Below are 13711 nucleotides of genomic sequence, written 5' to 3' on the forward strand. Positions count from 1 at the left end.
GGTAGGGGGTGAGGGGAGGTGGCAGGTTGCGCGAGTGAGGGGTGGCAGCAGCGGCTGTGACCAGAGTAAGGGGGCGGTGGCTGTGTCCTAAGTGGAGGGGGGGGGTGCAGCAGCCCAGCCCTGGACCCACCTCTGTCTCTTGGTGGTCCAAGACATAGATGGAAGGAAAGATGTTGCTGGACATGGATGAGTGAAAAGAACAGAGAGGGGTGATGCTGGACATGGATGAGGGAGAGAGGAACTGAAAGGGGAGATACTGGATACCTGGGGGGGGGGGGGGGGGTTATGGAAATCTATAGACAGATGTAGTAAAGTGAGGGAGCTTGACTGGATGGTGAGAAGGAGTGAAATCTGAGTGAATTGAGAGGCAGAAAATTACACAGAAACAAGCAGAAAGGAAAAGATCAATGTCAGAGATGGATATAGAAGAGGAAGTGAAGACAGGAGACAAGGAAAAAAACACAAATGTACAGGTGACCCTAAAGATAGAGTTAAGAGAAGACAGAGGAAAGCAGAAGCCAGAGATTGGGACCAACACAACTAGAAAAATAAAATGGACAGACAACAAAAAGTAGAAGAAAAAAATGTATTTTAAAGTAGTGATTGGAATGCCAGTTTAGGGAATTTATATTTTTTCTTTAATACGGTGGAAAATCTTTCTATTTCTTTGGTGTTGTACTACATGTAGAACTTGGCTTTCTGGGGTTTCAGTTTAAAATTTGCTACATTTTTCTATTTTTAGTTTTTGGTTAGGGTCTACCTATGTTCAGAAAGTATTACTAATGCCAGATAGTCTTATCCTATTAAGTAACTCTGTAGGGATATGTGGTAATCTAACATTCAATTTCTCCAGTAGGTATATTGATATTATATGGTTCACTGCAATATTTACAGTACTGCCTGTTCCTAGGAAGATCTTTGTTGGTGCTGTTGTGCAATGATAGATTTGTTCTGTTCTGAGTGACTTATTTCTTCACAATATTCCTAGTACTGGAGAAGGTTTATTTTCTGTTATTGATATGAAACCTGAACCAGTTTTTTTGTATAGTGACCTAGTTCTGCTCTGCACCCACTGTTGAGTGAGGGGAACTTCTGCGGATGCAAAATATATGTTTGCATTTACACTGTTATGGTCTAGTGTGCAGAGTCAGGTTACATAATTTAATTGGAACAAATTTTGCTGAGTATAACCAGCATTTGCAGATTTCATTTTTTCTAATATACAGCCCGAGATTAAAATTTGTATTTTCTTCTTGAGGCAACCGCTTGGCCAATGTTCTGATCTCCCAACCCTTCTTCTTGACCAGAGTTTTGAGGTGGCCCTTCTTTTTGGTTTCCTTGGGAGGGGCACTATTTTCTCTCCCATATCAGGCAGCAGACTGCTTCGAACCACCCTTGCCTGACAGGTATTGTGTGACTGAATGTACTATCATACTTGCAGCACTGATCAAACCAGAGAAGGGCAGAAAACATCAAGCTAAGGCAGCCACAGAGCAAGGACTTGCCCTGACCCATCAATTCAGAGGCAACGTATTACTGAGAACATTGCTTGGCAACATGATGTGAAAGCACAAGGCTACCCGGAACACAGGATTCATGACAGTCATCTTGTTCCACCCAACACCTGGAACAGCATGCTACTCCTGTTTGTACGTATGGGGAGCTTGCCAGGTGCCCTTGGCCTGAATTGGCCGCTGTTGTGGACAGGATGCTGGGCTCGATGGACCCTTGGTCTTTTCCCAGTGTGGCATTACTTATGTACTTATGTTTCCATTTAACTAGGTCTGAAGTATTGCAGCATATAGAGTAATAAACAGCCAGCAAGGTCCAAGAGAGGAAGGAGGTGGTCATCTGCTATCATTTCCATCTTTCTTCCAATGTCCTGACCCACAGAGGTCTATAACCCAGTGGTTATAATGGGGTAAATCTGTCACTTTCAGGTGCTACTGTTGAAGTGAATGATGGGGTGATTAACTTCCTTTGGGGGCAGAGGAGGAGCAGGGAAAGGGGAAACTATACAGAAAATAGGTAGAAAGCATGAAAAATGCACCAAGAATAATACTGTAATCAACATTTTCATACATATTTAATTTCTTTTTCTTACAGACAACAACAACAACATACCGAGGTACGTATATATTAATAACAGTATTTCCCTGGAAGAGGTAGGTGTGTGGATACATAGATGTACACAAACATGCAAGGTTCATGGATCCAAAAAAGAGAGGTTTCATGAACAAATATCCACACTTAGGGCCCCTTTTATTAAGCTGCGGTAGGCTCTACTTGCGCTCAACATGCACCAAAATGTACTTACCGCCCGACTACCGCGTGCCTCTTGCCGTAATTTCATTTTTGGTGGGCATCTGGAAAATCATTTTTATTTTCGGACACGCATAGCAGCGTGCTCAAGTCCTTAATGCGCAGATTACTTACCGCTAGGTCTATGGCTAGCGGTAAGGTAAGACACCCAAAATGGATGCGTGGCAAAATTGATTTTGCTGCACATCCATTTTTGGCAAAAATTTAAAAAAGGGATTTTTGGTACGTGAACTAAAAAATATTTCTGCGCGCACCCAAAACCCATGCCTACACTACCGCAAGCCACTTTTTATCGCGGCTTAGTAAAAGGACTCCTAAATCTGTCTGAAGCATAAGGATATAATTAGAAAAGATGAAAGGGATTATTTAGGTCATGCTACATTCAGGTGTAGTAGCTATTTCCCTATCCCTGCAAAGCTTAAAATCTAAGGAGTCCTTTTACTGAATAGAGTTAAGCACTAAAGCACACTTAATGCAGGAAAAAAGGCCCACTGTAATAAAGTGTTTTGTGGTAGTTTGCCTCAGCGCATAGTAATTGCATGCTATTTTTAAAAAATATATTTTTGTGAAGGGGCATGTCATGAGTGGGGAATAGGCATGGAAGCTTTATCCAGCTGGCATGTTCACATTACCATATGCTAACTGCATAACGCGGACTTAACGCCGGAGCACTTTAAGTGCCCCCTATGTACTGTAGAAGGCAGTAAGTGCTCTCATGGGGGGGGGGGGGGGGGGAGTTCCGGCAAGTGCAGCCCTATTTTACTGCCATAGTAAAAATAGTCATAGCATGCAGGAATGTCCTGCATTTGGATGTGCTAAGCCCATTTTTTACCGCAGCTCCTAAGTTGTACCTGAAGCAACGTACAGTTACAAGAACTAAGTTCCAATGTCACCTTCAACAGGCATTATGTGACATTCAAAAAGTCACCGAGGATTCAGTTTTCTGAGTAGGTCACCTAACTTTGTCTTTTTGAAAATTGACTAGGACCAAGTGCCTAAACTTTGAAGTGAAAAAGTGGGTGGCTAAAGGGTGGAGTTAAAGTGGGATAAACAAATTAGGTGATTAGCACAGATTTCCACCACTTGCAAAATGAATTGCAGTCTTAAAGTATAGGCACCATACATTTGAATCATGGGAAACAGACCACTTTTTGGAGTCTTCCAGGTACTTGTAACTCAGCCTGACCACTGTTGGAGACAGAATGTGGGGCTTATTGGATCTTCCTCTGATTTTGCATTGCTGTTCTTATGTTTATCCAAAACATGAGGGCAGCAGCAACAGCGGCGGCAGCAGCAGCATTCACCACAAGACCATGTGTGTTAGTGTGCATTCATATACCATAGTATTTCCCGCCTAAGAGAAGGACCACTCAGGAGGAAGAATCACAACACCATGCTGACTGCCACTATCACTACCACTGTTGTAACTGTTCATTTTATGCAGTGCTTGGTATACTTCTAGCAATCAATAAATAAATATCTGGCATTTTAAAATGAGATTTAGTTGGATGCAACCTTAGACATGAAGGAATGCTAACAGTTTGCAGGTGTGGTTGAAGAAGTGTCTACAGACTCCCTTAGACTTAAAGGAAAAGGAATAGGATTATATTTATTTATTATTTCAGAACATTTATACCCTGCTTTATACCACTTAAAGCAGCCTCAAAGCGGCTTACAATGAACTGTGAAATCAAGTACAATGACAGTTAAGAGGGCAGAAGAATCAGTGGGAGAAGGGAAGAGAGAACAGAAATTGATTTGATATATTGCACCTTTCTGTGTTTATTATCAAAGTAGTTTACATATTGTATACAGGTGTTCTGGATCACATCAGCACAGCAGTATGATAATGGGTTCAGTGTCCTTAACGGAAAATGACTTCGTAGGAGCTTTCCAAAGCAGAGAGCCCACATATCCTTCCCAGTGAAAGAAATATGAAAATGAAAAGAAAGGTTGCAAGAATCTTTATTCAGTGCTAAAGTGTGCTAATTTTATGCTCTTAGCATGCCTTAACAGAAAAATTTTAAACAAGTTAACTGCAAAGACTGTGTGGTAATCGTTCGGAGTGTGCCCAACATGTCCTCAGTAATTACTGAATACACTTGGTTGCCATTAGAACAGAAACAGTTGACACCTCCTATTGAGTAGAGCCTGTGCATCCTCCTAGTTTTCACCCCTAATACAACATGCAGTTAACACATGAATTAGCATGTGCCTTTCTCCCTCTCTTTAGAGATCTGCAGCTTGCCCATAGATTGGGGGTCCTGTACCTCAACACAACCCCGTTGGGGCTACAACATATATTCAGGAAGGTGTGAGCTCTTCTATTATCAAGGGTCCTATGGTAATGAAAACAATTTCCTTACCTATGAAGACTGTAAGGCTCGTTGCTGTTAACACAGTAAAGGTAAGCAATATTTTTCTCCTTCTTCACATAGTACATTATATAGCTCTAGGAACAGAAAAGCCAGACTATGCCAATAGATCTAGCCTGCTTACCACGATTTCTGTTGCATTATGTGTGTTCATTAGCATGTATTTGGTTAGTTTGGGCACCATTATAATTTTAGCATATGCAACACTTGGTGTAATACACTCTGAACTTTTACTGTGGCAGTAAAATAGGGCTGGATTTGCCAACCCCCCCCCCCCCCCACACACACACACACACAACAGCACTTACTGCCTCCTATATAGAGGGCAAGTGCTCCTGCATTGTCTGTGTTATACAGTTAGCATATGGTAATATGAGCATGCTAGCTGGATAAAGCTTTCATGCCCATTTCCCACTCATGACATGCCCCCTCACAAAAAAAAAATAAAATATATATATATATATATAGCATGCGATTACTGTGCACTGTATCAAACTACTGCAAAGATGCTGTGAATTGCTATGTGGAGTATGATGAGGAAAAAGCAAATGTACTAAACAAATACTTCTGTTTTCACGGAAGAAAATCCTGGAGAAGGACCAAGATTGACAGGCAAAGGTATATGTGAGAATGGAGTGGATATAGGACCATTCAAGGAATAAAGTGTTTATGAACAACTTGAAAATTTGAAGGTAGAGAAAGCCATGGGACCAGATGGGATCCATCCCAGGATATTGAGGGAGCTCAGAGAGGTTCTGGTGGGTCTTCTTAAAGATTTGTTTAATAAATCCTTGGAAAAGGAGGAGGTTCCTTGGTATTGGAGAAGAGCGGATGTGGTCCCTCTTCATAAAAGTAGTGGCAAAGAAGAAGCTGGAAACTATAAGCCGGTAAGCCTCACTTCAGTTAATGTAAAAGTAATGGAAGCAATGCTGAAGGAAAGGATAGAGAATTTCCTGGAATCCAATAGGTTACAAAATCCAAGAAATAATATTTAAGTACATAACTATTGCCACACTAGGACAGACCAAAGGTCCATCAAGCCCAGCATCCTGTTGACAAGCTGAAGTTAGGATCCAAAGCGGTGACCGTGTTAGGAACTGGTTGACAGACAGATGCCAGAAGGTAGTAGTTAATGGAATTCACTCGGAGGAAGGAAATATGAGTAGTAGAGTGCTTCAAGGATTGGTGCTGGGGCTGATTCTGTTCAATATATTTGTGAGTGACATTGCTGAAGGGTTAGAAGGTAAGGTCTGCCTTTTTGCGGATCATACCAAGATTTGTTACAGAGTGGACACTCAGGAGGGAGTGGAAAACATGAAAAAAGATCTGCAGAAGTTAGAAGAATGGTCTAATGGTTGGTAATTAAAATTCAATGCAAAGAAGTGCAAAGTGATGCACTTAGGGAGTAGAAATCCAAGGGAGAAATATGTGTTAAGCGATGAGAAGCTGATATATGCACAGGCAGGGAAAGAGATCTTGGGGTGATAGTATCTGAGGATGAAACAGTGTGACAAGGTGGTGGCCATAGTCAGAAGGATGCTAGGCTGTATAGAGAGGTGTAATCAGCAGAAGAAAGGAAGTGTTGATGCCCCTGTACAAGTCATTGGTGAGACCCCACCTGGAATATTGTGTTCAGTTTTGGAGGCCATATCTTGCTAAAAGATGTAAGAAGACTTGAAGTAGTCCAGAGGAAGGCATAAAGAAAGATATGCGGCTTACACCAAAAGACATATGAGAAGAGACTGAATGTGTATACCCTAGAGGAGTGGATGGATAGGGGAGATATGATATACAGACTTTTAAACACTTGAAAGGTATTAATATAGAAACAAATATTTTCCAGAGAAGGGGCTAGAGGACATGAATTGAGGTTGTGGGGTGGTAGACTTAGGAGTAATGTCAGAAAATTATTTTGCATGGAGAGGGTGGTTGATGCATGGAATGCCCTCCCAAGGGAGGTGGTGGGAAAAAAAACTGGGCAGAATTCAAAAAGGTGTGAGATGGACACAGAGGATCTCTAATTGGAAAATGAATGATATATAAAACAAAACTTAAAGGGCTATATATGTGTTTGCATGTCAAGTGGTGCTTAGATAGTGACTCTGGCTGCATCAACTAAGGTCGGTGCTGGGCTGGCTTGTACGGTCTGTCCTGCATATAGCAATCTGGTTTAGGATGGCCTGGAGAGAGTTTCAATGGAAACTCCAGGAATTTGGAATTTGAGGACAGTGTTGGGCAGACTTTATGGTCTTTGTCCTGCAAATGACAAGACTGATTTGGATAAGCTAGAGTGGGCTTTGACAGCAACTCCAGTAGTTGGAAATTAAGGACAGATTTGGGAGGACTTCTACACTCAGAGGCATATTTTCAAAGCACTTAGCCTTCCAAAGTTCCATAGCATATGTCCCAGAAACACCAAAGAAAGACCACGATCAAGTACATAATATCACGTTCATTGTTGATTTAAATCTGTTGAGTAGACCAGATGGACTGTTTAGGTCTTTATCTGCCATCACTTACTATGTTAATATGTAACTGATTTATGCACATTTAGAAAGTATAATGCATGTTCCAAATTTATTTAAATGAATGTCTCAAATGAACCACAAAAATAAATCCAAAAAATTGTGAAAAAAAGATCAGTATAATCTGAAACAAATTAAATCTTTTTTGTCCATGTATATCCCTAGCCTTTAAGTTTTTTAAGATGTTCATTTTGATTGATGAATGTTATAGTTTTATGGTTAATTTTTTTTTATTAGCAGAAATATCAACCCAAAACAATGAGATTGTCACAGTTCAAGAAGTGAGCCCTTGGGACTCAGCTGGGAACTGACTATGGCAGGCGAGTCACTCAGGCTAGGCATAGGCACTAAGCAAAGTACTAGGCAAGACAAGCAAGGCTTGACAGAAGACAAATCAAGGCAGGGCTGACTGAAAACAATCAAGGTAAGGCCTGACTGAAGGCTGGGATTGGGCAAGGCAAACAGGAGAAGCAGCTCGATACTGAGGCTCCGAGGCAAGTCCCCTTAAAAATTACTTTCCACGGACAGAAATATAAAAAACGTGATTCCACAATATGGACAAATATCTCACATCCTCGCCCGCAAGTATGGCGCAAAAATCGCTGAAAAAAGACAAAAAGAAAGTGGGTAGTGGCGACGCCAAGGTGTCGGAAGAGACCGTGCCACCAGGGCCTACATTCACAGAGACTCAATTGATACAGCTAACGCAAGCGATCGAGAGGGCCTGGGAGCCTAAATGGATAGCCTTAAACAACAAACTAGAGGCTTACCAAACGACGCTAGATGGCTTCGGTATCAGGCTTGGAGACTTGGAAACCAGGGTCTCAGCGGCGGAGGACGACACTCGGGGGTTTGGTCCAGACATTATAAATCTAAGACAGCAATTGGCGGACCAGCGCAGCCTCTTGGATGACTACGAAAATAGAGCGCGCAGGAACAATATACGCATTGTTGGGTGGATGAAGCCCTCCCTGAGCGCAACCTCGAAACGAGGCTAGAATCCTGGCTGTCCAAAGAGCTAGCACTCACAGACATGATGGGCCCAGTTGTTATCGAAAGGGCGCACCGCATGGGCAGAAGAATGGAAGACAGAGCCAGACCGCGTGTAGTCATAGCAAAACTACTAAACTACCGCCACAAAATTGAAATTCTACAAGGTTTCAAGCTGAAATGAGGCTCTTTAAAACATAACAGGAATGTTTTAATATTTCAGGATTACTCCACTACAGTGCAAGAAAAAAGAAAGCAATTTCATTCTCTTTGCTCAATGCTGGCACAGAAGAATATCCGATTTGGTTTACAATATCCAGCACAATTAAAAGTACATATACAGGAAAAATGGCAGTTATTCCCCACTGTGGCGGAGGCCCAGAAATATCTAGTGGATAATAAAATCCTGGAGGCAGCCTGAACTAAGAACTAAGAACTGTCTATAGAAAGATAAAGCACGCTGTTAAATGCAAGCATTGAATGTTTTCTGTGGAGAGTTGATGTATAATGTTAAAAACCTTGGGGAACTCGGGACCTCAGACGTTCATTGGAGTCACAATTCACCCGCCTGGTATGACCAGATGGCTGAAAAAAGGGTATGCGTTGGTTTTGGGGGGAGTGGGGATATGGGGAGGGTAGGACCTACTCCAGATAACAAATACCGGGAGTCAGAATTAGACTCTTCGAAAAGTCTCCCAGGCCCTCTCGATCGCTTGTGTTAGCTGTATCAATTGAGTCTCTGTGAATGTAGGCCCTGGTGGCGCGGTCTCTTCCGACACCTTGGCGTCACCACTACCCACTTTCTTTTTGTCTTTTTTCAGCGATTTTTGCGCCATACTTGCGGGCGAGGATGTGAGATATTTGTCCATATAGTGGAATCGCGTTTTTTTTATTTCTGTCCGTGGAAAGTAATTTTTAAGGGGACTTGCCTCGGAGCCTCAGTATCGAGCTGCTTCTCAGCTCATGACGTCACCGGAAGTCCCCCGCAAGTCCATTTTAATAATGGTTTATGGAGCAGGTGGGGGAAGAGAGGTTGGTGGTTGGGAGGCGAGGATAGTGGAAGGCAGACTTATACGGTCCGTGCCAGAGCCGGTGATGGGAGGCGGGACTGGTGGTTGAGAGGCGGGAAATACTGTTGGGCAGACTTGTACGGTCTGTGCCCTGAAAAAGGCAAGTACAAATCAAGGTAAAGGTATACACATGAGTTTATCTTGTTGGGCAGACTGGATGGACCATGCAGGTCTTTTTCTGCCGTCATCTACTATGTTACTATGAAATGCTGTACAAAGAAACCGCAGGGGTGTAATTACAGGGACATATATAGGACATCCCTTAATAATGGACTCCAGGGTTGACAAAAAGAGGGATTTAAACTTAAAAACACAATTATGCCACTCAGAGTCATAACATGGAATGTGGGGGGCATAACCTCCCCAGCAAAAAGGAGTAAAATACTAACAGCCCTCAAAAGACACCAGGCAGATATTGCCTGTATTCAAGAAACACGATTGAATGATGAAGAACACGCTAAACTACAAAGAGCCTGGGTTGGAGAATGTTATGCAGTAGCTGCTCAAGGTCGAAAGGGAGGAATAGCAGTCCTTTTTCGCAAGGGATTAGCATGTAAGGTGTCAGTGGTGGAGAAAGGGAAGCAGGGGCAATCCATAACATTACGAGTATGGGTACAGGGCTTTGAATTTCTCATGGTTGGAGTGTATGGGCCCAATGAACATGACAAGGAGTTTTACCGGACACTAGGGAGTAGGTGTCTCCAACATCAAATGTGTAGGATTTTGGTTCTAGGGGACTTTAATTTAGTTCTAAACTCAAAAGCTGATACTACTAACCCACAGTCAGCACACTACTCAGGGCAACGAGCGGGAGAACTGCAAATGTTCATAAAAACTCTAAATTTAGTAGATGTATGGAGGGCGTTACATCCAGGAGAACATGACTTTACACACAGATCTAGGGCCCATGGCACGTTATCAAGACTGGACTATATCTTCCTAGATCGAACTATATTCCATCAAGTGAGGGGAGCTAGTATAGGACCAGAAGAGATTTCTGACCATGCCCCAGTGTGGCTGGACTTGGAAATCCCAGGTGACAATGTAGGAGGGGCAGGGTGGAGGTACCCAGCATACCTAGACAAGGACCCCCATTTTCAGGAACATCTGTTGACTAAATGGGGAGATCATGCATTTTATAATAAAGAACATGCACAAGCGGATCCGGTCTTGTTTTGGTCCGCCTCAAAAGCGGTGCTTAGAGGGGACATTATTGCTTATTGTAATATGAGAAAGAAACGCCGAGCAGCAACTATACTGCGATTGGAAAAACAGTTGTTGAGAGCCAAACATGCCCACATTCATAAACCTACCCAAAATACATTAGAGCACTTGAAGACTATACAGGTTACCCTTAATACCCTACTCCATGAAAATGAAATGAGATCCTCCATACACTATAAATATAAGCTACATCGATATGGGAATAAAACGGGACGACTACTGATTAAAGTAATAAAGAACTGGGGAGGGTCTTGGGCGGTGGCGACATTGAGGGATGAACATGGTAAACAGCGAATGCTACATACCTGTAGAAGGTATTCTCCGAGGACAGCAGGCTGATTGTTCTCACTGATGGGTGACGTCCACGGCAGCCCCTCCAATCGGAAACTTCACTAGCAAAGGCCTTTGCTAGCTCTCGCGCGCCCATACGCACCGCGCATGCGCGGCCATCTTCCCGCCCGAATCGGCTCGTGTTCATCAGTCCCGTATGTAGCAAGACAAAGACAAGGGAAGACACAACTCCAAAGGGGAGGCGGGCGGGTTTGTGAGAACAATCAGCCTGCTGTCCTCGGAGAATACCTTCTACAAGTATGTAGCATTCACTTTCTCCGAGGACAAGCAGGCTGCTTGTTCTCACTGATGGGGTATCCCTAGCCCCCAGGCTCACTCAAAACAACAAACATGGTCAATTGGGCCTCGCAACGGCGAGGACATAACTGAGATTGACCTAAAAATTTATCCAACTAACAGAGAGTGTAGCCTGGAACAGAATAAAAAATGGGCCTAGGGGGTGGAGTTGGATTCTAAACCCCGAACAGATTCTGAAGCACTGACTGCCCGAACCGACTGTCGCGTCGGGTATCCTGCTGCAGGCAGTAATGAGATGTGAATGTGTGGACAGATGACCACGTCGCAGCTTTGCAGATCTCTTCAATAGTGGGTGACTTCAAGTGGGCCACTGACGCTGCCATGGCTCTAACATTGTGAGCCGTGACATGACCCTCAAGAGCCAGCCCAGCCTGGGCGTAAGTGAAGGAAATGCAATCTGCTAGCCAATTGGATATGGTGCGTTTCCCCACAGCCACTCCCCTCCTGTTGGGATCAAAAGAAACAAACAATTGGGTGGACTGTCTGTTGGGCTGTGTCTGCTCCAGATAGAAGGCCAATGCTCTTTTGCAGTCCAATGTGTGCAGCTGACGTTCAGCAGGGCAGGAATGAGGACAGGGAAAAAATGTTGGCAAGACAATTGACTGGTTCAGATGGAACTCCGACACTACCTTCGGCAAGAACTTAGGGTGAGTGCGGAGGACTACTCTATTATGATGAAATTTGGTGTAAGGGGCCTGGGCTACCAGGGCCTGAAGCTCACTGACTACGAGCTGAAGTAACTGCCACCAAGAAAATGACCTTCCAGGTCAAGTACTTCAGATGGCAGGAGTTCAGTGGCTCAAAAGGAGGTTTCATCAGCTGGGTGAGAACAACATTGAGATCCCATGACACTGTAGGAGGTTTGACGGGGGGCTTTGACAAAAGCAAACCTCTCATGAAGCGAACAACTAAAGGCTGTCCTGAGATCGGCTTACCTTCCACACGGTAATGGTATGCACTGATTGCGCTAAGGTGAACCCTTACAGAGTTGGTCTTGAGACCAGACTCAGACAAGTGCAGAAGGTAGTCAAGCAGGGTCTGTGTAGGACAAGAGCGAGGATCTAAGGCCTTGCTGTCACACCAGATGGCAAACCTCCTCCATAAAAAGAAGTAACTCCTCTTAGTGGAATCTTTTCTGGAAGCAAGCAAGACACGGGAGACACCCTCTGACAGACCCAAAGAGGCAAAGTCTACGCTCTCAACATCCAGGCCGTGAGAGCCAGAGACTGGAGGTTGGGATGCAGAAGCGCCCCTTCGTCCTGTGTGATGAGGGTTGGAAAACACTCCAATCTCCACAGTTCTTCGGAGGACAACTCCAGAAGAAGAGGGAACCAGATCTGATGCGGCCAAAAGGGAGCAATCAGAATCATGGTGCCCCAGTCTTGTTTCAGTTTCAACAAAGTCTTCCCCACCAGAGGTATGGGAGGATAAGCATACAGCAGACCTTCCCCCCCAATCCAGGAGGAAGGCATCCGATGCCAGTCGACCGTGGGCCTGAAGTCTGGAACAGAACTGAGGGACCTTGTGGTTGGCTCGAGATGCGAAGAGATCTACCAAGGGGGTGCCCCACACTTGGAAGATCTGGCGCACTACTCCGGAATTGAGCGACCACTCGTGAGGTTGCATAATCCTGCTCAACCTGTTGGCCAGACTGTTGTTTACGCCTGCCAGATACGTGGCTTGGAGCCACATGCCGTAACGGCGAGCCCAGAGCCACATGCTGACGGCTTCCTGACACAGGGAGCGAGATCCGATGCCCCCCTGCTTGTTGATGTAATACATGGCAACCTGGTTGTCTGCCTGAATTTGGATAATTTGATGGGACAGCCGATCTCTGAAAGCCTTCAGAGCGTTCCAGACCACTCTTAACTCCAGGAGATTGATCTGCAGATCGCGTTCCTGGAGGGACCAGCTTCCTTGAGTGTGAAGTCCATCGACATGAGCTCCCCACCCCAGGAGAGACGCATCCGTAGTCAGCACCTTTTGTGGCTGAGGAATTTGGAAGGGGCGTCCCAGAGTCAAATTGGCCCGAATCGTCCACCAGTACAGGGATTTGAGAAAACTCGTGGACAGGTGGATCACGTCCTCTAGATCCCCAGCAGCCTGAAACCACTGGGAAGCTAGGGTCCATTGAGCAGATCGCATGTGGAGACGAGCCATGGGAGTCACATGGACTGTGGAGGCCATGTGGCCCAGTAATCTCAACATCTGCCAAGCTGTGATCTGCTGGGATGCTCGTACCCGGGAGACGAGGGACAGCAGATTGTTGGCCCTCGTCTCCGGGAGATAGGCACGAGCTGTCCGAGAATCCAGCAGAGCTCCTATGAATTCGAGTCTCTGTACTGGGAGAAGGTGGGACTTTGGGTAATTTATTACAAACCCTAGTAGCTCCAGGAGTCGGATAGTCATCTGCATGGACTGTAGAGCTCCTGCCTTGGAAGTGTTCTTCACCAGTCAATCGTCGAGATAAGGGAACACGTGCACTCCGAGCCTGCGAAGCGCTGCTGCTACCACAGCCAGGCACTTCATGAACACTCTGGACGCAGAGGCGAGCCCA

The 13711-nt window shown here is 44.7% G+C and overlaps 1 protein-coding gene across 2 annotated transcripts in view; it reads left to right on the forward strand.

The window, feature by feature from the left end:
• The window catches only part of LOC115472699 (kappaPI-actitoxin-Avd3b-like), an 80696-nt gene that overhangs the window by 41085 nt on the left and 25900 nt on the right, over positions 1-13711 (forward strand). Inside the window, exons 2-3 of one of the 2 annotated variants that reach the window (XR_003942538.1) lie at positions 2107-2128; positions 4556-4729. Coding sequence is in view for 1 of the 2 variants with exons in the window: in XM_030207059.1 (XP_030062919.1) it covers positions 2107-2128; positions 4556-4719 (186 nt within the window). In the remaining variant the exon portion in view is untranslated. Of the gene's footprint in view, positions 1-2106; positions 2129-4555; positions 4734-13711 lie in introns of those variants that run through there. The other variant, XM_030207059.1, reaches the window with a different exon arrangement.

Source organism: Microcaecilia unicolor, chromosome 6 (assembly GCF_901765095.1).
Source record: "Microcaecilia unicolor chromosome 6, aMicUni1.1, whole genome shotgun sequence".
In the NCBI taxonomy this organism is placed as follows: Eukaryota; Metazoa; Chordata; class Amphibia; order Gymnophiona; family Siphonopidae; genus Microcaecilia; species Microcaecilia unicolor.